Consider the following 24518-nt stretch of genomic DNA (forward strand, 5'->3'; position numbering starts at 1 on the left):
ATCAAAAGCAGAATAGAATGACACAGACACACACACAAAATCATTTGTCCATCTTCTTTGTGTGCTAGGTCCCAATGGGAAAGAGCAGGCGGTGTGGCCTGGAGGGTAGAGTGGCCATTCTCCAACAAGAGGTTGCCAGTTCAATCCCCACCCTTCCCCACATGCATGGCCAAGTGTCATTGATGTAATGGAACCTTTTATTTACATTTCACAGCAAAGACAATTATCAATTCTGGTTCATACAATTCTACCTAGCTGCGGCTAGGGACCAGAGCACCCTGTCACTTAGTCAGACTGGGGTCAATGGCACAGAACAATGGAATCACATTTGATTTATACTAAATAAGCCCCTCCTTTCACAGAGGTAGAATGTTTATCCAATCCGCTCTCTGCGTGTTGTCTTCAGGCTTAGATTTGGTCACCTCCAATCTGAATGAAGGACCCCTTCCAAAGTCTCAATACACATTTACATCAGGCATCTGCTTAGACTCCAAGTTTCTCTTAGACCCCCATCTCTGCTGGACGACCCATGAAAGAGTTTTGGTTGTGAAAACCTTTTGTCTCAGCAGAGGCACAGACGAATCTCTAACGAATACACATCTGAGTCTCCTAAGCTGACCCCCACATGTTGCAGTCTTAAAACACACAGAAATACATCTCAGAATAACATTCCCATCTATAACTGTCATTCCTTGCATGAAACATAACTAAATATAAAATCTGCCATCACAATCCTCCCTTTTGAGACTATTGTCTCAAACATCTCCATAACATCTTATCATTATATTTAGGAAGAGTTCAGGATACATGAGTTTCAAGAAATCGAACATGTTGTCCAATCATAGACTTGGTTAAGGAAGTAACCACAGTCTTAACAAAAAAACAATATAACAGTTTGTAACGCCTGTACATAATTGAAAAAAATCAGAATCTCATTCAACCAATCAATAACATATTTAGCAATTATTCAAAAGAAACCATGACCCTTAATTCCCACCCATCAGGAATATGTCCTTGTTCTCTCTCTGGACAATAGATCATTTTACATTTTTAAACAATATGCACCATATTATCGAATTGTTCACTGTGCCACTCTTCATATGTGTCGAAGTCCTCCTTCAGCTGATGAACATCTTGTTTCCGAGCTTCCTGTAGATGCAGAGTTTCATTTCCTAATGTCCTTGAACTTACTCTTAGAGCCAGCTCATCTGTGTGTGTGTTCTTCACAGTGCCCCCCCATGGGACAAGCTCTCCAATCCATTCCTTGTGGAGACTCTCACACTGTGGAATGCTTATCTCGCACGCAATATATGGTCCGTTATCATCATGGTCGCCTACCATGAAGCTCTCCAGGCTCTGTCAGTTCATCAGGAAAGTTAAACATAAGCTCTATTTGCTCTAACTTAGATTCTCAGGAATTTGTATTATTCCTCCTGCCAAAGTAACAAGTTGGTGGCAAGCTGATGATGAAACATTCAAACCATTTTTCCCTGAACTGCTCCTCAGTCGTCCAAATCATCTGTCGTTGTTCCCCTGTCTGTGCGGTTGTGACAGCAGTGACCCTCTTCAATGTGTTTTCCTCACATTGCAACACCGATCAATTGAAGGCTCACACACTGGCACAAAGCACTATCCGTCCTGTAGAATCCACCCGTGGCTATCGAAATCCTCCTGCGTTGGCCCGCATGTCTCCAGGTTGCCCTCTCAGCGACCTTCTGGTGAGAGGCATTTGGCTTGCACTCGTTCCATCGACGTCCTCTTCCAGTCTTTTCTCCTCACGTCCTTCAGTACAATCCAGTCTCCTGGTTCCTTCGCATTCAGCTCCCTTTCCATGGATTCCCAATAGATCCTCCTTCATCTGCCTGTGGATTTTAAAGAGTACTAGGAACAAGTTCACAACATATCTACCAGTTCGTTTTTCAATGTACTGTTAAGTTTTAATTTTACTGTCGTCTCTCTCCACTGTCCCATCCCTGGCGGGATGTGGCACGATTTTGCCTTGTGTTGATACCCAGATACTCACCAGCATCCTTAATGCTGCGCTTACAAATTGGGTACAATTATCAGTGGACATCCTTTTAGACTCTCCCATCATGGATAAGTTCTCCCGAGCAGTATCTCTTTCACTGCTGAAGAATCCTGTTTAGATGTTGGGAACACTTCTGCTTGCATAGAAATCTTTTCAAGGAAAATAAAACTGTATTTATTCATTTCCCTAACTTACTTAATTGTTATCTTTATCAAATCTCTGTATGAATGATCAAGTTGTTTATTTGGAGGTGGATGTTCACCTTGTGGAATCCAGATTGTTTCACCTTTTTATTTTGTAACTCAAATCACACAACTCTGCTAAAAAGTTAAAAAGTTTTGTTGAATGTGAATATTATTTAGTGTGTATTGTCTGTACACTCAATATACCTATATCTAATTTCATTTTATATGTAACTCCTCCCTTTTGACACTTAGACACCAGTCTTGTGTCAATCCAACCTAATGAAGAAACATATTCAAAATAAAATTATCAAAATCATCCTTATGACCCACATTGAAGCCCATCAACAACCAAATAAACTCTTGTTAATCAAGACTACTTACAGTGCCTTGCATAAGTATTCACCCCCCTTGGACTTTTTCCCATTATGTACTGTTACTAACTGGAATTCAAATAGACTTAAATAAACTTTTCCCCGTTTGATCAACAAAACATGCATAGTACTTTGGAGGTGCAAAATAAATTTTATTGTGACACAAACAATAATGAGAACAAAAAAGTTGACATCTGTTGGGTGCATAAGTATTCACCCCCCTGTGTCAATACTTGGTAGAACCCCCTTTCGCTGCAATTACAGCTGCAAGTCTTTTGGGGTATGTCTCTACCAGCTTTGCACATCTAGAGATGGAAAGGTTTGTCCATTCTTCTTGACAAAAAAGATGAAGCTCAGTCAGATTGGATGGAGACCGTCTGTGAACCGCAATCTTCAAGTCTTGCCATAGATTCTCTATTGGATTGAGGTCTGGGCTTTGACTGGGCCATTTTAAGACATTAACATTCTTTAATCCAAACCATTCCTTTGTAGCTCTGGCTGTATGTTTAGGGTCATTGTCCTGCTGGAAGATGAACCTCCGCCCCAGTCTCAAGTCTTTTGCAGACTGAATCAGATTTTCTTCAAGGATTTCCCTGTATTTGGCTCCATCCATCTTTCCCTCTATTCTGACCAGTTTCCCTGTACCTGCTGAAGAGAAGCATCCCCACAGCATGATGCTACCACCACCATGTTTCACTGTTGGGATGGTGTGCTCAGGGTGATGGGCAGTGTTGGGTTTTCGCCACACATAGCGTTTTGCATTGTGGCCAAAAAGTTCAATTTTGGTCTCATCTGACCAGAGCACCTTCTTCCACATGTTTGCTGTGTCTCCCACATGGCTTCTGGCAAACTCCAAACGGGATTTTTTATGGATCCCTTTCAACAATGGCTTTCTTCTTGCCACTCTTCCATAAAGGCCAGATTTGTGGAGTAGACGACTAATAGTTGTCCTGTGAACAGATTCTCCCACCTCAGCTGTGGATCTCTGCAACTCCTCCAGAGTAACCATGGGCCTCCTGGTTGCTTCTCTGATTAATTTTCTCCTTGTCCGACTCTTCAGTTTGGGTGGACGGCCTCCTCTTGGTAGGTTTGCGATTGTGCCATATTCTTTCCATTTTCTTATGATGGATTTTATGGTGCTCAGAGAGATGTTCAAAGCTCTGGATATTTTTTTATAACCTAACCCTGCTTCATATTTCTCCACAACTTTATTCCTGACCTGTTTGGTGAGCTCCTTGGTCTTCATGATGCTGTTTGTTCAGTAATGATCTCCAACAAACTCTGAGTCCGTCACAGAACAGGTGTATTTATACTGAGATTAAATTGCAGACAGGTGGACCCTATTTACTAATTATGTGACTTGCAAATGTGACTTGTGAATGCAATTGGTCGCACCAGATCTTTGGTAGGGGTTTCACAGTAAAGGGGGTGAATACTTATGCACTCAACACTTTTCAGATTTTTATTTGTAAATAATTGTGAAATCCATGTAATATTTCCCCCCACTTCCAAATGATGCACTATTTTGTGTTGGTCCATTACATAAACTCACGATGAAATACATTTTAATCTGTGGTTATACCATGACAATATGTAGAAAAGTCCAAAGGGGGTGAATACTTATGCAAGGCACTGTAATGTGAAGGGGGTTGGTTTCCTCTGTGTCCCACAGTCGTAACCCACTTTGTTATCACACTGCGGAAACCTTTGAAGCTGAAACAGTCACAAAACACTTCATGTTTACATTCATCAGTTTGATTACCATTTAAATCCTAATTCAGGAGAAAAGCTTTAGTTTAGTCTAAAACCTCTTCTACTGATGTAGCTAAGAGTTTCCTAGTTAAAAACTTTCTATCTGTAATAGTAATGTCTATCATCTAAAAACAATACTGTATCCTAGCTGAACCATCTAGCTGTTGAAAAGTGAACGTTATTTTCTCAACAACATCATTGTTACAGCATATGACACTAGTAAAGTCTTATTTCAAAGTATCACATATCACACATCACATATAACAGTTCTCTCAGCAGCTGCCATAGCTCTGAGACATGTTTGAAGCTTTGCCTCCCTTGGTTTATCCTTAACATAACTTAACATAACATAACATAACTAAATATAAAATCTGCCATCACATTGACAAGATATATGAACTCCTAAAATTGGCAAGACTTCAACCACCTATTAATTTTACAATATCTTACGTATCTAAATGTAAACAACATTTTTTATTAATAAATAAAGAATATATATATATAATAACTTTAATTAAATAAAAAAAATAACAATAACAATTATTATTATAATAACAGTAGGGCCTCATTTTCTGTCAGTGCCTGTCAGTGCTCGAGCCCTAATGAAGTTATGAACTTAGGTTTTTTTAAATAGTTAGATAGAAATGTGTAAAGCAAAATAAAATAAATGAAAATAAAATGAAATTATGGTATGACCTTAAATGTTGTTAAATAACTTAGTTGAATACACTTCAAAGTTGATATTAAGTTCACATGTTTAACGTCTTATGAAGAATTCTTTATTTGAGATCCTTTGTAATAAAAACCTAAAAATATCTTTTGCACGAGTGTTGGGTGACTCATCTTCCTCATTACACACGATCTCTGATCTACCCCGCTGCGCTGATTGGTCGACTGCGCTTCTAAGCAGAGAGCAGGGCAGAAGGGCAGAACGCAGTTTCTGTGACGGATGTTCTGTGACGTCATCCCGCGCCGCCTCTTCCCCCGCCCGGTTGCCTCCCCTTGTCCTTCCCCCCTGACGAGCGACTCTTCTGGGGCTGGAGTCTCCCGCACAACACCGCTCACTGACAGCTGTGACTGACTCACCACCGCAGGGGGAAAAGATGGAGCACAGAGACAACGGCTTCAACATCTTGCTGGCCACCGACTCCTACAAGGTACCGTGCGCATGGCGGCTGCAGGCCGAGTCGGGGGAGGGGGGGGGGGGGGGGGGAGATTGGGGAGAGGGCAGGCGCATTAAAAATCATGCCGATTCAAGGTGGTTTAATCGGAAGTCCCAAGGCCACCACACCGCTCGCTGTGGTCGGTCACCGCAGGCCGAATGGGCTGGAGGAGGAGAGGGGCTGGAGTGCGGGAGGCGGGGTACCTCATCCAGGAAGCAAGCATCCCGTCACAGTGGTGGTTAACCGAGCCAGGAGCGCTCGTTCTCCCGGAGCCAGCCGGTGCCTCACCGGCGGTGTTCGGCTAGCTGAATTAGCTACCTCGCTAGCTCCTCAGCGGGCGCTTAAAGCAAACGAGGGGGGGGGAATGATATAAATGCTAATATTAGCCACAGGTTAGCTAAGTGTTGTCGGTAGCCCGGTGAATTGCACATGGGGCCGAGGTGTCGTTCCAGAGCCCGGCCAGGCGTCCCGTTAGCCCCGGTTGAGCTAGCTGCTTCTCGCGCTCATGCATCACTGAGAGGAGAAAACCCCCGTAATTTAAAATGAGTCTCGGTCATTTTATCTTCTATTTACAAAATCAGGCCCTTTTTAAATTAACAGTTTGATTTCAAAGTAAATATAGCAAAAGGTTTTGACTAATGTACCACAAGTACCGTTGCTAATTGACGATGCACGCAGGAGAAATACAGTCTCTTCTAGTCCCGGTGATGGTGGGAGACCCCCGCAGAGGTGAATTATGTAACATTGAAAGTGAAAGTATCAGAGCAAGAACGAAATAAATGAACTTTGCAGTTTAAGCCTGGTGTCAGTTAAGGACGGGCAACGTTGCAATGTGTGTGCAAAGGTTTCACAGGATGCCATGTAAATGTTTAATGAAAGAGCCGAAACGAAACATAACCGAAAGTGGCTTGGTCACTGGAACCCCCGCCTTTAGGAGGAATGGACAAATTCTTAACAATCGAAAGAGATTACATCCACTCCTCAGAAGGGTGGAGGCAAAGGTGTGGAGTTCTGGTTTTATTTCCTTGTTCTCTAACTAGAAACAGGTCCCTTATGACACCACATTTAAAATCCCCACATCTGGGATTTGATATGTGTGTGTATATTTATTGTGTTAGTTCCGATACGAGTCAAGGAAACCAAGGAGTTATACTTTAATATCTACATGATGTCTCTTCAACTAGAAGATCCGATACCACCACCAAGGACCAGCAGTCCCCCTGTGAAGCCATTTCAATTCACTGGTTCCAGATCTTTTGTTTCCACTTTCTTATTAAAATCTGTCACCCCAACATGACTGATTGATTTCATCGTCCAAACCACACCCTTCCACCAAGTTCCATGGAAATGTGTTGTTTTTGCATAACCCCGCTGACTAACAGACAAACATACACGAAGACATAATGTCCTTGGTGGTGGGTCATATGCTCTTGCTCTCTGCTAAAAAATCTCATTTCATGCATAAAATAGATTTTGTAAGGAGCACTTAACAGTTCTTTCATTTGCGTGACAATTTGAGTAAAAAAATTATTGCGGAGCCGAATTTCACTTGGTTTCAGTTTTCATTTCTTGGAAGAGATTAATTATGGTTTCACTATCATGTTGTTTCAGTCATATGTATCCTTTTATTCCCATTGTAGGAAGAATTTCAGTTGTTTGTGTTCTTGTGAAGTCAGAGTTGAACCCCTCTGGCACTGCACGCAGTGTTAATTGTGAGATGTCGCTGTCTGTTTGTATTGGGTAAAGAAAAGGGCCTTAACTCCCTGTGGGTGTGTACTTGTCTTAAATATATTATATAAAAATGACTGATGGTTTATGACTGAAGGGACATTGCTGGTGTTGTTTACCCATTAGTTGTAACCTTGGTTGCAATTTGGTGCTTTGATGCATTAGCTAATACCATCGTAGGTAATCATATATGCAAATTAAATTTAAATGTCACCATTGAGTGGAACAAGAAGTCTAGTCAAGGCTTTTACGCAGAAAAGATGATGTACCAATAATTACAATTTTGCCTGTAGCTACAATTAATCATCAAATCTGTGCAGACCTGTCATGAATTGTCCAGCCTCCGCACATGTGATTTTGATTTTTTTTTTTTTAAAGATTTAAATGGTATAAACCTTTATAACCTTATTAGATTGTATAAATTGTACCTTTTCTTGTTATTGCAATAGAAAACAATTTAATATCAAGCTCAATCATTTACTACAACTAATAGTGCCAAATTCAAGTTATATCCAAGTTTCGTATTTGGTCTGCATGGCCATAGTGTCCTAGGCTATTTTTAAGTTCATGAATAAAGGAGAACAAATACAATATCTGGTAATGATTTTTCCAATTACAGAAACATAGAATAAGGTTGCATGGATCTTTTCTGAATTCTTTAAAAATGACCCGCCCCTTAATGTCCCATAAACTCTTCTCAGAAGGCTGCGTTACTTCCTGCTGGGAATGTAAAAAGTAAAGCAGAACTTTCAGGTTAAGGGTTCTAAAGAAGTGACAGCGCACGGTTAAATCAGTGTTAAAAACTATTTGAGGTGACTCGGATCAGATTTCTCTGCCTGGGGTGTTTATCTTAACATGCGTGTGCGTGTGACAACCTTCTGTAGGGAGATGAGTAATGCCAGCAAAGCAACTGACGGATTCGCAGACCCACCAGATGCAAAAACAAGCTACACCTGAATGCCTTTGAGTTTCGTCTGTTTGGATAAAATAATTGACACCTATTGTGTGGAAACACGCACACATTGTTGGATTTGAACATACTACCCTGTGTCATATGTCACTACAGTGAGTAAGCATGAAGGGGTCAAGGACGTTATGGGAAAGCCTTTCTCAATGAGCAGGATTGCGAAAGCGATGGTTGATCCTGTGACATTTAGGTAGTGAGAATGCTCCATTAAGGATTTTGCCACACGAGCAGCTGCTGCATGTGTCAGATGTTGTCCTGCTTGCAAAGACGGTCAGCCCCTTAAAATGTCCTGTAGTGGTCACATTAGGTTTTATTCCTTGTTTCTTCCTTGACACAACCTCTTCTAGTGCCATCTCATGTTCGAGACACAGAAGGAAGTCTTTAATGGAAGGGTGGAGGAATAAATGCTGACTCTTATTTCAACTCTCTGGACTTCTTTAAAGAGCTGCTGAGTGTTTTGTGTTTGTGATTTCCTTCATTGTATTACCCTCTGAATAAGGTCAGAATCAACATGGTTTTAAAGTGCAGCCTCCAGGAAGGAAGTTGGTTTAAGATTTCATCGATTTAAAAAGAGCTAAGATTTCACACATTACACTGGATCGGCTCAGATCAGACTTAACTGAATTTTAGACTTATTAATATGTGCAGCCTTCATGACTGGTCTTAATCAGCCAATAAAATTGTGTCCATGCTAGACAATGGATGGATTTCCAACTGAAATATGAATGAACTGCTGGAAGTGAACGTATATAATCAAGACCACATACTGTATAATATATAATCAGATATAATGTATGAGTTACATTCTATTGACTGGAAGACTGTTCATTGACATTTATCCTCTTGGCTTCTCTTTTAATTAAATTAAAATGTTCACCCTGTAGTTTTCCAAGGTACTGGTCAAATGAAGGACGAGCCCATGACCTGTATTACACCTTGTATTTTCCTTTTCTCTGGAGGAAACTGTTAAATCACTTCATTCTTCTTCATATCCAATGTTTTGCTCGTACAGCAACAGCACGTATAAGATCCGGTGTAACCAGTGCCTTTTATCAAGGCTAATGTTAGGTTATATAACTCAAATGACAGCTAACTGTGCTACTGATACGTTGTGTTGAGTCACCAAACCTAGCCACAGTCCAATGTTGCCTGCCCCTCATTTGTCCACTCCACTATTGCCACGATAGATGAGTTCAGTGGATATAAGCGGTTCTGTGATGAGGGTTAAATCCTCAAATGCCCCAGTGTAATTGACGGATGGGTGGAGGCAGCTGACGTGCACCTTTTTTTGTGTTTGTGTGTAAAGCCTGCGTGGACACGTCTCTCACAATTAGCGTTTTAGTTTAAATGTAAGTTTATATCAGTCAGTTAGATGAGGAGATTACTACTGAAACCGGTATTTTCAGAATAATGACACTCCATCAGGACAATGGAGAACGTTTCTGTGGGCAAATTCAGACTCTGATTGTGACATGTTAGCGTTCTTTGATTTGACGCAATAGGTTTGAGTAATGTGTCCTTTGCTGAACTGCAATGACAAATAAAATACCACAACAGCATTTCCCCTTAAACTTTGTGTCGTAGCTCTGAATAACAGTGTCCGTTCAGAGCAGTTTCGTTTGCATCGCTCTTTTGAAATGATTTATTATTTCCTATAGATCCCCAGAACTTCTCCGACATCACACAAAACCATTTCCAAAATACACTTCTATATGGCATGGAGAAATGGGATGTGTGATGTAATCTTAAAGGCATTTCACAATCTATGCAAGAGGTTTCATATGTAATGTTGAAAGGTTGACACTGCATTGTGTTACTCACAAGACTACTAATCCTGTGTAGAGTGTTTGTACTGCTAAGATACCACAAGTATTAGTGTGAGGCATAGACTGCAAATAATGAAGGTCGTTGTGGCGGCTCACCAAAAGTGAAGCAAAAGCATCTCAATCGCCCCCCTGGTGGCTGACTCGAGGTCAGGTCCTTAAAGGTGAAATGCCATTATTGACAGCTGAGACTGACTCGCGATTGGTCGAGCGTGTGTATTGATAAGATCCTGATGCCACTGGCTCGAGGCTCATCTATTTAATAACAGACCCTGTTTAATCTCTTGTGTACCTAGCGTCACCTGGTAACATTATCTTCATAAGGCTAACCTTTCCACCCTTGCCGTTTTGTTCTCCTTATCTCCAGGTAACGCATTACAAACAGTATCCTCCCAACACGAGTAAAGTGTACTCCTACTTCGAGTGCCGTGAGACGAGGACGGACCCAGCCAAGAGCAGAAAAGTCAAATATGACAAAACCGTCTTCTACGGCCTGCAGTACATCCTCTTTAAGTACCTGAAAGGTGAGATCTTGGATTTAAATGTCCAGAAAAGTTTTAACATCCTGGAATGTGGTGTGTAAGCGATTGAATTAAAGCGTCCTTGCTGAGGACACTGACGCTTTGACCTCCATCCCAGCAGGAGCTCCACTGGCTGCCAGACTTAATGACTAGGCAGCTTGTAGGGTTGACAATAAGGAGACACTCCCCTTCGCTGCCCACTGTTCAGGGTGTTTGTGTAAATAAAAAAGTGTTTCCACTCAACTAAACACTAAATTTGACAAATTTAATTAGTATTCTATTAGTTAGTTATTAGTTTTAGTTTTTTTACTGTTTTCAGTAAGTTTCATTTTTTAATCATGGCACATGATTAAAAAACCTGCAATTTTTCACTAAATGTAGATAAAGAGTCGACACAACAAGCTTTATGGAGCCTTTTGTGATTCTTTATTGCTCCCTGTGGTACAGATTTATCTTTTTGTCTCTCCCCTCTCCAGAGCAAGGTCAGAGAACAGGGTCAGCATGCGCGGAGCTCCTCGAGATTTAGTGCAGTGCTCAGGACACCTCAGCAGGGAGGGTGCTTGGCATTGTGTCCGCTGCAAAAGTCCTTTTTTACTCACTTGAAGAAACATGAGGTTAAAATGTGCTCTACACTGATAGGACGTTACAGAGCAAAGCTCAAAGCCAAAGGTTACCAAGAAAAAAGAGTAATGGGGAAGAGACAAAAATGAGGCAAAATACTAATAAACTCTGCGATCTAATTAACTAAAGTTAGTAAAGGTGGATCTTGACGTTTGTTAGTGTGATTCTAAGGGGCATGAGAGAGAGTGGGAGCAATGGAGAATGAAGGAGTTGAAAGAAAGAAAGAATGCCTCTCCCTCACGTCCCCTAAGAGGATTTCATGGTGCTGTGGCAGAGGTGCGGGGGAGATGTGAAGAGGCAGAGTAACAGAGGGAGAGGAGACAAAAGCACAGCTGCTCTTTAACCGTTCGAGGGAGAACCGCAAGCTGTCTGCGCAGAGCGTCCCTCTGAGCTCACTGATGAGGACAACTATTAAAGATGTGTCCTTGATCCTCAAACTCGCGGAAAGCTAAAGTTTGCAGCAGGATTCTTTTAGGGTTTCGTCAGAGGGTGAACTTTAATCCTCTCCAACTGACCTCTCCTTGCACAAAGAAAGCGCCATAGTGAAAGCAGGACGTCTTGTAACAACAAACGTATTATAAGAAGCTTCTCGAGAGTTTACGGAAAGTCTCACATTCAATAGTTTCACATTCTTTCGCTGGCCGAGAGTGGGCAGGTGGTCAAAACCAAACCAGGTTAATGAATGTAAAAAAAAAAATCTTGAAGAAAGAGAATAACTAAAAAAAAATTATGTTTTATATTCTTCTGATTTTTGTAAGAAGACCTCATGTTGGGACTGTAAATATGAAGCTAAAGCCAGCTGCTGCTTCTCTTTGTTTGGGAATAACAGGTTTTTCCTTAAGGGCTCAAGTTGAAGTTGCATGTTGCAGCTGAAAACCCTCGTCTCACCCTCCCCTTCCAACATGAAAGAGCCTGTGGCAGCCTTCAATTGTCATAAAATTCAAAAGGTGTTTGTCTGTCTGGGCTTCTGTAAAGAAAAACATTGCTGCCTCCGTAGGGAGGAGCTGCTCCCGATGTTAATATCAAGTATTTAGCGTCTGGAGGGCTTCCGCTTAACGTCCCGAGTTAATGTCCTGTAATAATCAAACCTGTTTTTGTGAATGATCACATTGTTCGCCTGACAAAACACATCAGTTGAGACGAGACTTGCCGCCAATGTGTGTGAACTATAATTTTCTCATCTTCCCGTCTGACACTGTGACGGCGATTGGCTGCACATGACAACGTTTATTTAGTCCGTAGATTACGAGTCAGCTGATTGAGTTACTGGAGCAACTTTATTCACATCTCGCTCTCTCATTCGTCTCGCAGCCATGTCCTGTGATAGGCTGGTGTTTGATAGAGTTGCTACCTGATTTATTTCTGCAGTGAAAGCTGTTTTCATTTGTCATGAATTTATTTCCTCTATGATAGCAGACCATGTTATCGCTTCAGAAATTGCTGCTGGTTAAACCTCGTCAGGTTGAACGAACTCGAGACACAGATGGACACAAACACTCACAAGCAGTATAGTGAAGTAACAAAAAATGGTTCTGTAGAAAGAAAAATACCATAGATACCCATGTTATTTTTTAGCCCTCTCTAAGAAGCAAACTCTTCTGTATCATTGTTTTAAGTTTTATCATGTTTAATGTATAATGAAAACCCTGAAGAAGATTGGAGAACACTCTAACATTTATCTCCACCTTGTACATTTCTACATATTTCTACCTCTGGCAGTTTGTCCTGTGTAATAGTCTAGAAACTGGGGCAAACTGGAAATGGCGTTGTATGGGTAATTTAATTACAGGACAGTAGAGACACATTCCAGTTCCTTCACTCTCCCTTGTTCACCATCTCCTCCTTCCTCCTTTCTCCCATGTAGGAAAGGTTGTGACTCCGGCGAAGATCCAGGAGGCAAAGGAGGTTTACAGAGAACACTTCCAGGATGACGTTTTCAACGAGAAAGGCTGGACTTACATTTTGGAGGTAATAGACTGTTAAAAGTGTCTAGAAAAAGATGACTCTCTGCCTTTCCGTAAAAACTTTCAATTTTCTGCGAGTCGAGTTTTGGTCGGAGAGACTTGTTTGAAAGGTGTGTGTTTATTGAGGATAAAGGAGGTAGTAGCTATGGTAATGTTTTCACATGAAACATCCTGAAGGTGACATATAGTTCCTTATAAACACAAAATTTACATAGAGCAAGCTTGCAGTGTGAATACTGGCTAATTGAATATGCTTCAGATTAGTTTTTAAGGTGAACATGTCATGAGGGTCACATTCAGGAGTGGTTAAGTTTAGCCAAAGGTAAACAAAAGTCTGTATATTGTTTGAGCCTGGTTTGGCTGTGAAAACCATTTTGTGAAAGAAAGTCTTAAGGTGTACTGAAAGCCAACAAGCTAAAATAAGTCACATTTTGACCATAGCTTGTACTGTACAGGGTTGCCATGGCAGTCTTGTCAGGCACATTAGGATTATGTAACTCCGGCCCACTGGCCTCACCGTCTGTTTCATTGATTATAGACATAAAACCTATTTGTGTATCCCTGGTAGCGCCCACATTAATATAATCAGGATGTTGAGACTTTGGCGGTGAGGGACTGTAATAACGTTTTCAGATGTTTTAATGGTCCACTGGGTCAAAGAGAGAGCAAGTGAGTGAGCATAAGACCCTTGATGCAGATCGGTGTGCACTCTACACTTAAGCAACAGTAATTTGATAATGAGAAGTGGACTGTCACACTCTGGGTTATTTATAACTTTTCTTGTCAAATGTCTGGCGTAATCTGTAACACCAGGGTTGTCATGAATTTATTATCCAGTGGGAAAGTTTCCACACGGTTGCATCCCTATTGCTGTGGTCATCCATTAGAAGAGAGAACTCTCTAAACATTCAGTAAAATAAAGGTCTGATTAATCTGTGAGAAATGGGCTAATTGAGAGGTTCTGTTTCAGCACCATGGAGAGAGCACAGCGCTCTTTTCTGACAAAGTATTTTCTTGAGTGAGGAAAAGTGTAAATATTGCTTTTTTTAATATTGTGTCAATTCATAGCATTGTTGTAAATATCCGCTGTCAACAGTCTTTATGTACAAATCACTCTTTCACATGTTTAACGATCTATGAACGAGCACACTAATGCTCCTAAGTTTTGAAGGTGTTATGTATTGTAATATGAACTATGTCTAGCGTCCTTCTGACTGTGAATGGGATAGCTGTGAATTTCCTGTCTCTGTGTTTACAGAAATACAATGGACACCTGCCCATCGAAATCAAGGCGGTACCAGAGGGCAGTGTGATTCCCCGAGGCAACGTCTTGTTCACTGTTGAGAGCACAGATCCTGAGTGCTACTGGCTCACTAACTGGGTGGAGGTGAGTTCTGTTATGTTTATCCTCCAGGCCCAGAGTGACACAACAAACATGTGTATTGTTCTGTCCCTCTGCGCTTTAGCCCCATTCTTTTAGAAAGGACCTTTTTTGTGTTGTACTTAATCACTAAATTTTATAATGTTTTTGTCATGTTATTGCTGAACCGTTCCTTTTAATGGTATCTGTCTCCAGTTGTGGATTAGCCTTGTCAGATAAAAGCAGTTGTAAATGTCCCACCCCTATACCCTTTTATATCAGTTCAGTTTTTTAATGTGCTCCTCGTATTTCTACTAAAGCAAAATCGCTAAGCTTATTAGTAGGATTTAATGTTTTATTTTATTTGATTATTGATTAAAGACAAAGGATATTAGCCCCTTTTATTACATCAGACACTTAACCGTTTTTTAAAAGCCATAAACTATTTAGGTCGGCAGTAGGCCCGATGACACAGCGTAATTATCATCTCGCTGAATTACTGTCCTGTCATGGTTACAGCTTAATCAGCGCTCAGCGACGCAGCAGCAAAGAAATTCATACAGTACATTACAGGATCACAGTCTGATGCATGAACAATCCTGGTGTGGTTATTGAAGTGAAAAATAATAATTTAGGTCCTAAATCATCGCCTCCCTGGTGATTATACTGTGCCCCAAGGTGTCACATCTCTGAAATGATGCCAGGCGCATTAAACAGTTTGTCGTGGCATTAAAACTGTAGCAGACTGTAAAATTCAACAGGGTTTTCCTTTCGGTTTTTTTTCTTTCGGCCTTTCTCTTTCATGCCAGACATTTTAACATGTGACAGTCACAGATTTAAATAATGACATTAATCAACAGAGCCATCTTTAATGTTGTCTGTGGCAAGTCCAAATATCCGCTGTGAACAGGGCTTGAACGATATGTTTGTGCGTCAGAAGCTTTGCCCAATCAGCAGTGAGTTATACAAACTTTGCCCTATCGAGAAGCCAGTGCACACAATGGAATCCAGATTCTCTACAAAGGGGCAGCTGCTGCTTGTTGTTCACAACCATTTAAGATGTTGGAGGCATAAACCCCCTGTCAGCTACCACCAAGATTTCGTCCACAAGATGACCAAGACTGGCCTTCACATCTGCCATGGTTGCAGTCCTTATCACAACAGAGGGTTCAAAGCACCTCACTTTGTGTTTAAATAAACGTTTTGCTTGTTTTCTCCAGGCTGAGTGCAGCTCTGGTGTTGTTAGGGGGTGCTCCAGACTATCTGCAAAGTGTGCATCATGCTAATGTGGGTTATCGTGACGCCACATGATGTTCGGGAGCAGTTTTTTCTGTGGGGGGAGAGGAGCTCCCTTTAATGTGGACTCAGAGCTGATCTAACACACTAGATGACAGAAACTGAACATGTCCCCTTTGGACAGAGTCAGGCGAGCTGATTTCTTCTAACTTTCTGTTATTGTCTGCTTCGTATCGACTGGGCAAACATGGGTTCATTGTGTCAATTACCAGTTGCCAAGAAAGCAAATAAGCTTACTTCAAACGAAGCCGAACTATGTCTGGAATCGTCATATTGATCCGTGAAGACAAACATTTAAAACACACAAACACTGCAGTTAAGTAGACTGTGATAATTTTAAGCAAGCACTGTGCAGTTTTCACTCCATGTTCCTCAGGACAAACATTACACTGATCTAATGCACAGCACGTTCCCTGGGATCATAAACTTAACGCTGCATGAACAGACTGTCGACAGTGACTCCGCAGGACTAAATCCATTTACCATGTGCAGTAACCGCTCTATTTGACTCAGGCTTTCTTTGTCTCTCTTTCTCCAGCCCTGTTCATAGATATCCTGTTTGACTTCTCCCACAGATGAAGTATTTCTTAGAATATAATTATCATTTTGGCTCTGGGGTCCTTTTCAAAAACTTTTAAATGCAATTAGATTAGGATTGGATGGGTCTTAACTTTTTGAGGCATGTCACCGCAAAAATTAAAAATCAAAAAGGTGTTTACTCTGCCAGACTTAAAGGGATAGTTCACCCAAAAATGCAAAGTCACTCATCTTGTCACTTCTAAGCGGTGAAGCTAGTAAACGAACATGCGTCCACGAGGAAAACTGAGCTGCGTCGAAAGTATTTCAAACTTGGGACAGAGAGGATCAATGAGTTGGATTCTGACTTACATCTGTGAGTTTACTTTTAACCAGTATTCTTTCACATTTGGAGTGTATCAGAATCAGACTCAGACTTATTTTATTTGCCAAGTATATTTTCACATACAGGAAATTGCCTTGGTGTGGTTGTTGCAAGTGGAACAGATGTGAAAGTCTTGCAGACACATTTTTAAGTAATTTCAAATAAGCCTAGTGTTTACTGACTCTGAATACATATGGATGCTCAATGTGACGCACACACTCTCAACTATAATGCTTAATACACCACTAAGATGGAGGACTGCCCAGACATGGGTCACCCACAGCCAAGAGCTCTGTGACAGCGCACACACACACACACACACACAGACACACACACACACACACACACACACACACACACACACTCTCAAACTGCCCTGATAAATTTGGACACACACACACACTCAGTCAGTCTCCACGGCTGATATAAATACATCCATGAACTCGCACACATACACAGTCAACCTTACTGGCTGATGTAAAATTAGCCGTAGCATTCAGCCTGCTGTCCTTGGGCTGTGTCATTAGGTCAGTTTCTCTTTCTCCCTCTCCCTCTTTTCTTTTATTTATTTTTGTCATTTTTTTTCTCCATTATACGTTCTCCCATTTTCTGCATCTCTTGCGTCTAACTACTTTCCTCTGTTTTCCCTCATCTACCTCCATTTTGTTCTGGGACGATGACCGGTGAGCTATGCTGGCACGCAAGTGTGCCCTTAAGTGTGTGTGTTTGTGTGTGCGCAAACACACATTCCTCTCTAGTGTTGTTTTTATAGTCCTGTCCCATTTGACCATCCTTTTGAAACTGTCATATGATGATCACATATTGTATTTTAAACTACGTACATCCCTTTATCATTTCAACTTATTAAGATGGTTATTTTTGGTGGAAATTGAACTTCAGGACGACATAGTGTTATATTACATATTAAATGTTATGACATACACTCATGAAAAGGTCGACATGCAGATGAAGCCACATGACCGTGTGTGTGGGGGTGAGGGAGTGCAGTGGGTGGACACTGGCCTTGCTCTGGCCGTCACATGAGTCCATATAATGGTTTAGATTATGATTAGTCAAAGGGGGCATGTGACCTGCTGAGGGTTGCAGGGTGAAAACACACGCTGCATAGTATTAGTCGTCGAGTCAAAGCCAATTTGTTTTAATTCACAATTTGTTAAAGCCCTGGGGGAGGGAGGAGACATGGCTGGTCATCTTGGTGTCATGCTTGACTTTATGATAACGAGATTCGATACACATGGTTTTGACAGAGATCTATTGTTCACACACTGCTTCTTATGAGACGTGAAATGTTTCAAACACAGTAAACTATGGCGTTCACGACGACTGCATTTTTGTTGTTGTCAACTATTCCCGAGAAGTACTCGATTAATCGCCGGACAAATGTTTTTTCCAACCCTTAATGTCTTTGAGAGAGAGAGAGAGTAGTCGATGGTAGTAAACATTATTCCATATTATGTGCGTACTGCATCTCGTAGATGGGTTACGTTGATTTCTCAGCAAGTGAACAACTGACGCACCAAGTATATTCGAGGCAGCCATGATGGGTATGTGTAGGTGAAAGCAAATATATCTCCGGCTTTAAGGTCAGGCGTGACAACTCAGCCTATGAATTGTCAATTACTTTTCAACACCAGCACCCTCTGCTGCATATCTGCTGTAGATGCACTGTCGCTATTGTATTACTGCCCCGTGTAAAAATCACATTTGAACGACTAGTTTGCAACGATGCACCGTGTTGACAAGTGGTTTTGATTGTCAACTAGTGGAGTTGTCTGCTAAACCCCTTTTAACTACATAGTGTCTCTTTTTTTCAAATTGGTGACACTGTTTAATAGTCAGATATTAATGTCTCTTACATTACAACTACATCTTATACTTGAGATTTTCAAAATGTCGTGTCTGAGTTTAGAAAGTGGTACGGACAAAAACATAGCCAGACTGTCACAGACACGTTTTGTATGCTCTGCATTGTGTATTTGTCAAATTTCGCAGGTGTTGGTGGCGAGCACAGATAAGCCGCTTGTTTTCATATTGAAATGTATTACTCTGGTCCAGAGTTGACATGCGGCACAGAGGAATGTTGTTTTCCCAGATTTTGTCTTGTGTGAAAGCTCAGCCGCCTTTTGATCCCACTGAGCCTGTTAGTTTGGGGTTTTAGGACCAGTTGAACACTGGGAAAGCAGGACAGCCGGACCAGACATACACTCGTTGAAAACAAAACTTTGACGCCAAGCTTTGCTCATTTAGAAATTAAACCTAAAGCAACACTATGTAACTTTGTTTACCATAAAATAGCAGCGTCAAAAGGACTTATGATACTACACTGACTTGGAATAGGGAGAATGGTGTCTCTCTCACTCCCACGCCGGTTCCCGCTCCATGTAACTTATGTACAATCTTTTTAAAAGCAGGTGAAGCTTCACACTGAAACAATCCATCACTCTAAATATTCAGTGAACTGGACAAGACTTCATTTCTTCTGTTATCTTTCCATCAGACAATCCTGGTTCAGATCTGGTATCCCATCACTGTGGCAACCAACTCCAGAGAGCAGAAGAAGATCCTGGCCAAGTACCTCTTAGAGACGTCTGGGAACCTGGAGAGACTCGAGTATAAACTACATGACTTTGGCTACAGGGGCGTCTCATCCCAAGAGGTAACATTGTATACTACACACAGTATAATCAATATTGTTGGGGCATTTTATTTCTTACCTTGACTATGCCTTTTTAAGTAGACTAACCACTACTGAAGACAAAATAAATGTAGAGCTTGAAATGTCCTTTTTGATTTGGGAAAGGTTCCTGAGAACAGTATCAAAGTCTCTCACACAGTTTGCTGAGTCGTGCAGATGCAATTGTTGACAAAAGAGCTTCATGATTTCACATATATCACTTTTAAGACCTTTGAAAATAGTAGTCTGATTAAACAATCCCAACTTAAAGTCCATTTACTAGCTTTTCCTGGAACTTTTAAACCAAATCACTCAGAAAAGGAGCAATAAATAATACTAAGTGTTGTTGAAATAAACCACATCCAGTTTTGAATATATTACCCAAAACACAAAAAATGTGTAATGGAACATCTTTGCTATAACCCCTCCCCCTCCTGTTTGCAGACTGCAGGCATAGGGGCCTCAGCCCATCTGGTGAACTTCAAGGGCACCGACACGGTCGCGGGCATCGGAGTCATTAAGAAGTTCTACGGCACCAAGGACCCTGTGCCAGGCTTCTCAGTGCCTGCTGCAGAACACAGGTACACACACACACAAACACACACACACACGTCACTGTTTTTTAAATGTATTGTGGCTTATTGAGGCTTCGTCCTTGCTGGGAGACAGAACCTCTCCCTGCGTCGCCTACTTTCCTCAGCTGTGATGTATTTCCTGGCTTCCACAGGAGTTGTAGTGGCACCGTTCTCAGTTTGATGTGGGGCAGTAGTACGCCACCCACTAAAATGATCACACCAGTCGTGTGGGACCTCCCGAGTAAAGATGGGCGTCTGCCAGAGTGCTCATCTCGCTCAAACGGGATAATCAAAGTTTGCAGAGACTTTAAAAATGAACTGAGGCTGCTGAATTCCTGTGCGCAATGTTAATTACCAGCTTAGGCTCTGTATTCACATATTCCCAGGGAGTACCAGGGGTTGCCGTCGACCGGTTTTGGCTCGACTCATCTCGCAGCCTTGCCCCCGGCGAGATGGGCCACATTTTGGCCGAGAGCCAGCTGTGGAAGCGGACTCGTTCATCCTCGAGCCAAACGGTTTCAAAATAGAAAGCTCGCTTCGAACAATTACCAAGCGGAGCGATGATGTGCCCGGCACTTGGCTGAGGGTCGGTGTTAATTTGCTCCTCTGATTAGAGCTCGGTCGCCCTCGCTCATCATCTGCTTCGTCTAACTCAGTTTGTGAATGGGGGTTGTGATTGGCCAGACGAGGGGGGGGGGGGGGGGGGTTCATTGCCCTGACGTGCTCATCCCTCACATGTCTCTGGCGTTTTAGGGCACTGATCCATTTATCCTGCACACACCGACACTTTCCTCTTTTCGCTTCTCCCTCACAACCGGGGCAGTTACTGCTGCTCCAGCGCGCCCTTCTCTCCCGCACCAGTGCATTATGGGATGGTAGCAGCGGTCGTCACAGTAACCCGTTATGTAATGGCCCCCTCGGTTTCCGCCTCAGAGGGAGGAGCCACGGTGAAATTCCACTGTGATGTCGATGTAGGAGGGAGAAAAAGGGAGGCAGGATACCGCTGTAGAGGTGTGTCGCCTTCAAAGCTCTTGTTTGGAAAATGTTCAATGTAATACAGTCTTATTAAGAAAAATCGGAACCTGTAAAAATAGATTAACAGAAATGTATATATTTTTTTCTGTTTACTTTAACGAAAGCAGAAGCACAATTCCAGCTGCCATCAGATTTATCAAATCAAATAGTCCTTTCTTTCTTCATTGTGTTAATGTGATTCCTCTTAACTCTGTTCCTCTTGCTCTGATGCTTTACAGAGTAACCATAAACATCTTGTGTTTGAATTGGTTGAACCAAAACTGTTGAAGTCATTGCAAAAGAAAATACAATGTGGGGTGTCTGGTTTAATCTAAGACTAAAACCTGGAGTGCATCGCCCTCTTCTGGACAATCTGTAGAATTATCATTTGATGGAGATCTTTAACCGACCTCTTCTGTCACTCACTTTTTCTTTTGCCTCCATCGTCAGCCTTCCAGAGAGATTACTTATCTATCGTTTCTGTTACTTAGTGTTTTTCTTTTCTTAACCTCTGTCCCTTTGTTTGTTTTTTTAATTTTTCCACTTCAGTTTCTTCTCTACTTATCCACATGCTGTTTTAATTCTCACTTATTTCATTCTCTATACTTTTAGTAAATATTTCTATACAATGGTCTATAAATTGCATACAATACACCTAAAAGACTACCTAAGATAAAACGGATTCTGAAAACAAGCATCAGTAACCTGACGTTCTTTGAAGAGCTTAAAGAATTGGAAACAGTTAATATCTTTAAAAAACCTTCTGCAGTCTAAGAGTGCTGAGACACAAACCAACTTCCCATGATGCATTTCTAAATGGGTTAACAAGCATAACAATGACACCAGCCCTGTTGTCGTATTTTAAGAGAAATGACGTTAGACTGAAAAGCAAACGGTCTCTCTGTCATTCTCTCTGCAGCACCATCACAGCGTGGGGAAAGGACCATGAGAAAGACGCCTTTGAGCACATCATCACGCAGTTCCCCAACGTGCCCGTGTCCATAGTCAGCGACAGCTATGACATCTACAATGCCTGCGAGAAGATCTGGGGAGAAGACCTGCGGAGTCTGATAGTGAAGCGCAGCGCGGACGCTCCGCTGGTCGTTCGACCAGACTCAGGAGACCCACTCGATACGGTTCTGAAGGTGAGCTTGTGTGACCTCATCTTTTAACTAGCATCTTAACATGATGCCCCCCCCTCTCTTTACCAACGTCCTCTTCCTCTCTTCTGCTTGTGGCAGGTTTTGGAGATCCTGGGTAAAAAGTTCCCCCCGACGGAGAACTCCAAAGGTTATAAGGTTCTCCCTCCGTACATCAGAGTCATACAAGGAGACGGAGTTGACATCAACACACTGCAAGAGGTAGAGACACGTGCACGTTTCCACCTGCCACCAGATGGTGAAAAGGTTTAAAGTGAGACGTCAACACACGTCAGCGAGGTTTGAATGTGCATGTTCTTTCACAGATCGTCGAGGGTATGAAGCAGCACAGGTGGTCCATCGAGAACATCTCCTTCGGCTCCGGAGGGGCTCTGCTGCAGAAACTGACCAGAGATCTGCTCAACTGCTCCTTCAAATGCAGCTACGTGGTCACCAATGGACTCGGGGTGAGGACACGCACACTTGAATTATAAGCTGTACAAAATGCAGCGGTTATGTTTTAGTGCCATTTTGTAATCGTGAGGTGTTTTACAGGATCTTTAATAAGCAGAAAAAAACTGAAATATAAGATTTTAGGTCTTTAATACGTTTAGGTAGATCTTAATTATGTTGATGTTCATTAAACACTTCATGTTCTGGAAAAGTCTTAAATTGAACTTATTGAAACTAGCAGACAAGCTGGTTTTAAGATGATTTGAAATCCCTTCTCCTTCAATGAGGATTTGTTTGATGTCTTGTGACAAAAGGTGAACGTGTTCAAGGATCCAGTGGCAGACCCCAACAAGAGGTCAAAGAAAGGTCGTCTGTCTCTGCACCGGACGCAGAGCGGAGACTTTGTCACCATGGAGGAGGGCAAGGGCGACCTGGAGGAGTACGGCGTGGTAAGTTCGATACCCCACTGGATACATGGAAGTAAAGGGGAATTCATTTTCACCAGCACCGACTTTCCGTTTCACTCACGTTTTCTCTTTTCTTCTTTTTGCTTCCTGTTCCCCTCCGACCTCAGGACCTGCTGCACACAGTCTTCCAGAACGGGAAAATTGTGAAGACGTACACATTCGATGAAGTCAGAGACAATGCTAAGCTCAAGGAGAAGGAGCTTGAAGAGCTGCTGTTCTGAACAGCACCTCCAGGCCCCAAACCCAACCCCACCCTAAACCCAATACAACCCCCGCCCCATCCCACCCTTTCACCTTCTGGCCTCTGTCGTCACCCAAGAAAAATGGAGGTAGCGTGCACTGCAATTAGCCCCGCCCCCCCACTCCCAAAGCCCGAAAACTCCCTGAACAATTTGAGGAACTTAACCTCCATGTTCCGAAAATGCTGTTGATTGGTTGCCCGGTGGAGGGGGAGGGGGAGGGGTTTGTCGAATTCTTGATTAGCGGCGAACCCTCATATATGTGTGACATGTTAAAGTCAAGAAAGAGGAAAATGTGTGTGAGGTACAGTAAGCGATCTGATTTCGATGACAAGCCGCGAGTTCACATCTCGAGCGGCTGCTGCCGTATGGTTTGTGATCGTGAGGCCGCCGATAACGTGTCGGCAGACTTTTCCCTGTGTCGACACGAAAACCAATAAAGTAAGATTGTAGTTTTTCTTTCTGGAATGAGCAGCTGCATGAGCGGTGAGCGCACGGCGAGCCAAGTCTTAGAATGCTCCTGACTGAAAAATAAATCCACACCCACATCAACGACCTCGTCCCGTGTATAGAATTAATTAGAAAATAAATCCATGTCTGAATCTACTCAGCTTTGTCTTTAATGTGAAGGATGCAGAGGATGATCATGAAATATAACGGTGCACCTTTAACACCATCTTACCGATCACTTAAGCCTGGGCCACACTGAGCGCGTGTGCGGCGCTGATCTGCTGCGTCCCGTGCACATCTGTTGAGAATCTCTGATGTGACTACTTTATTTCCCACTAATAAAAGTCCCTATATATATACTCAACTATATGCCAGGTCCTGCAACAATACCAATAAAAACCTTAAAACAAATGAATAGCTTCAAACAACAGAAAAGTCTTTGAAATGGGAACAGGAAGTGCGACAGATAATTAAGATAATCCCCCCCCCCCCCCCCACAAAAAAAAAATATCCTAGACACTGAGATGGAGGAGAGACATTCTGTGACGCGCACATCCCCCCCCCCCCCCCCCCCCCCCCCCCCAGCATCCAGTGTGGCCCAAGTGTTAGACTGTACGGATGATGAAGGAATCCACCATCTCGCTTTTAATAAACAGTTGCGGTCAAATTTCCGCAAGGCCAAGATGAAGTATTACAGTATTTTGTTCCTTTTAGTCTGCCTCCTAACATGGTACTGGTGCATGTCCACAGTTATATAAATGATCATCCGCTGCCCTTCAGTTCATTCACATCACGAAGGCTCAAA

General features: G+C 42.2%; 1 protein-coding gene across 1 annotated transcript; it reads left to right on the forward strand.

Annotated features, from left to right (window-relative positions):
- The first annotated feature begins 5335 nt into the window (after window positions 1–5335).
- On the forward strand, window positions 5336–24204 carry nampt1 (nicotinamide phosphoribosyltransferase 1). Its single transcript, XM_053414800.1, has 11 exons — window positions 5336–5494; window positions 10386–10542; window positions 13025–13128; window positions 14383–14511; window positions 19200–19358; window positions 19821–19957; window positions 21885–22110; window positions 22207–22326; window positions 22431–22571; window positions 22872–23006; window positions 23132–24204. The coding sequence occupies exons 1-11, from the start codon at window positions 5441–5443 to the stop codon at window positions 23243–23245; spliced, it is 1476 nt and encodes a 491-aa protein (XP_053270775.1). The 5' UTR covers window positions 5336–5440; the 3' UTR covers window positions 23246–24204.
- Window positions 24205–24518: the final 314 nt, after the last annotated feature.

This window comes from Pleuronectes platessa, chromosome 22 (genome assembly GCF_947347685.1).
Source record: "Pleuronectes platessa chromosome 22, fPlePla1.1, whole genome shotgun sequence".
Taxonomy (NCBI): Eukaryota; Metazoa; Chordata; class Actinopteri; order Pleuronectiformes; family Pleuronectidae; genus Pleuronectes; species Pleuronectes platessa.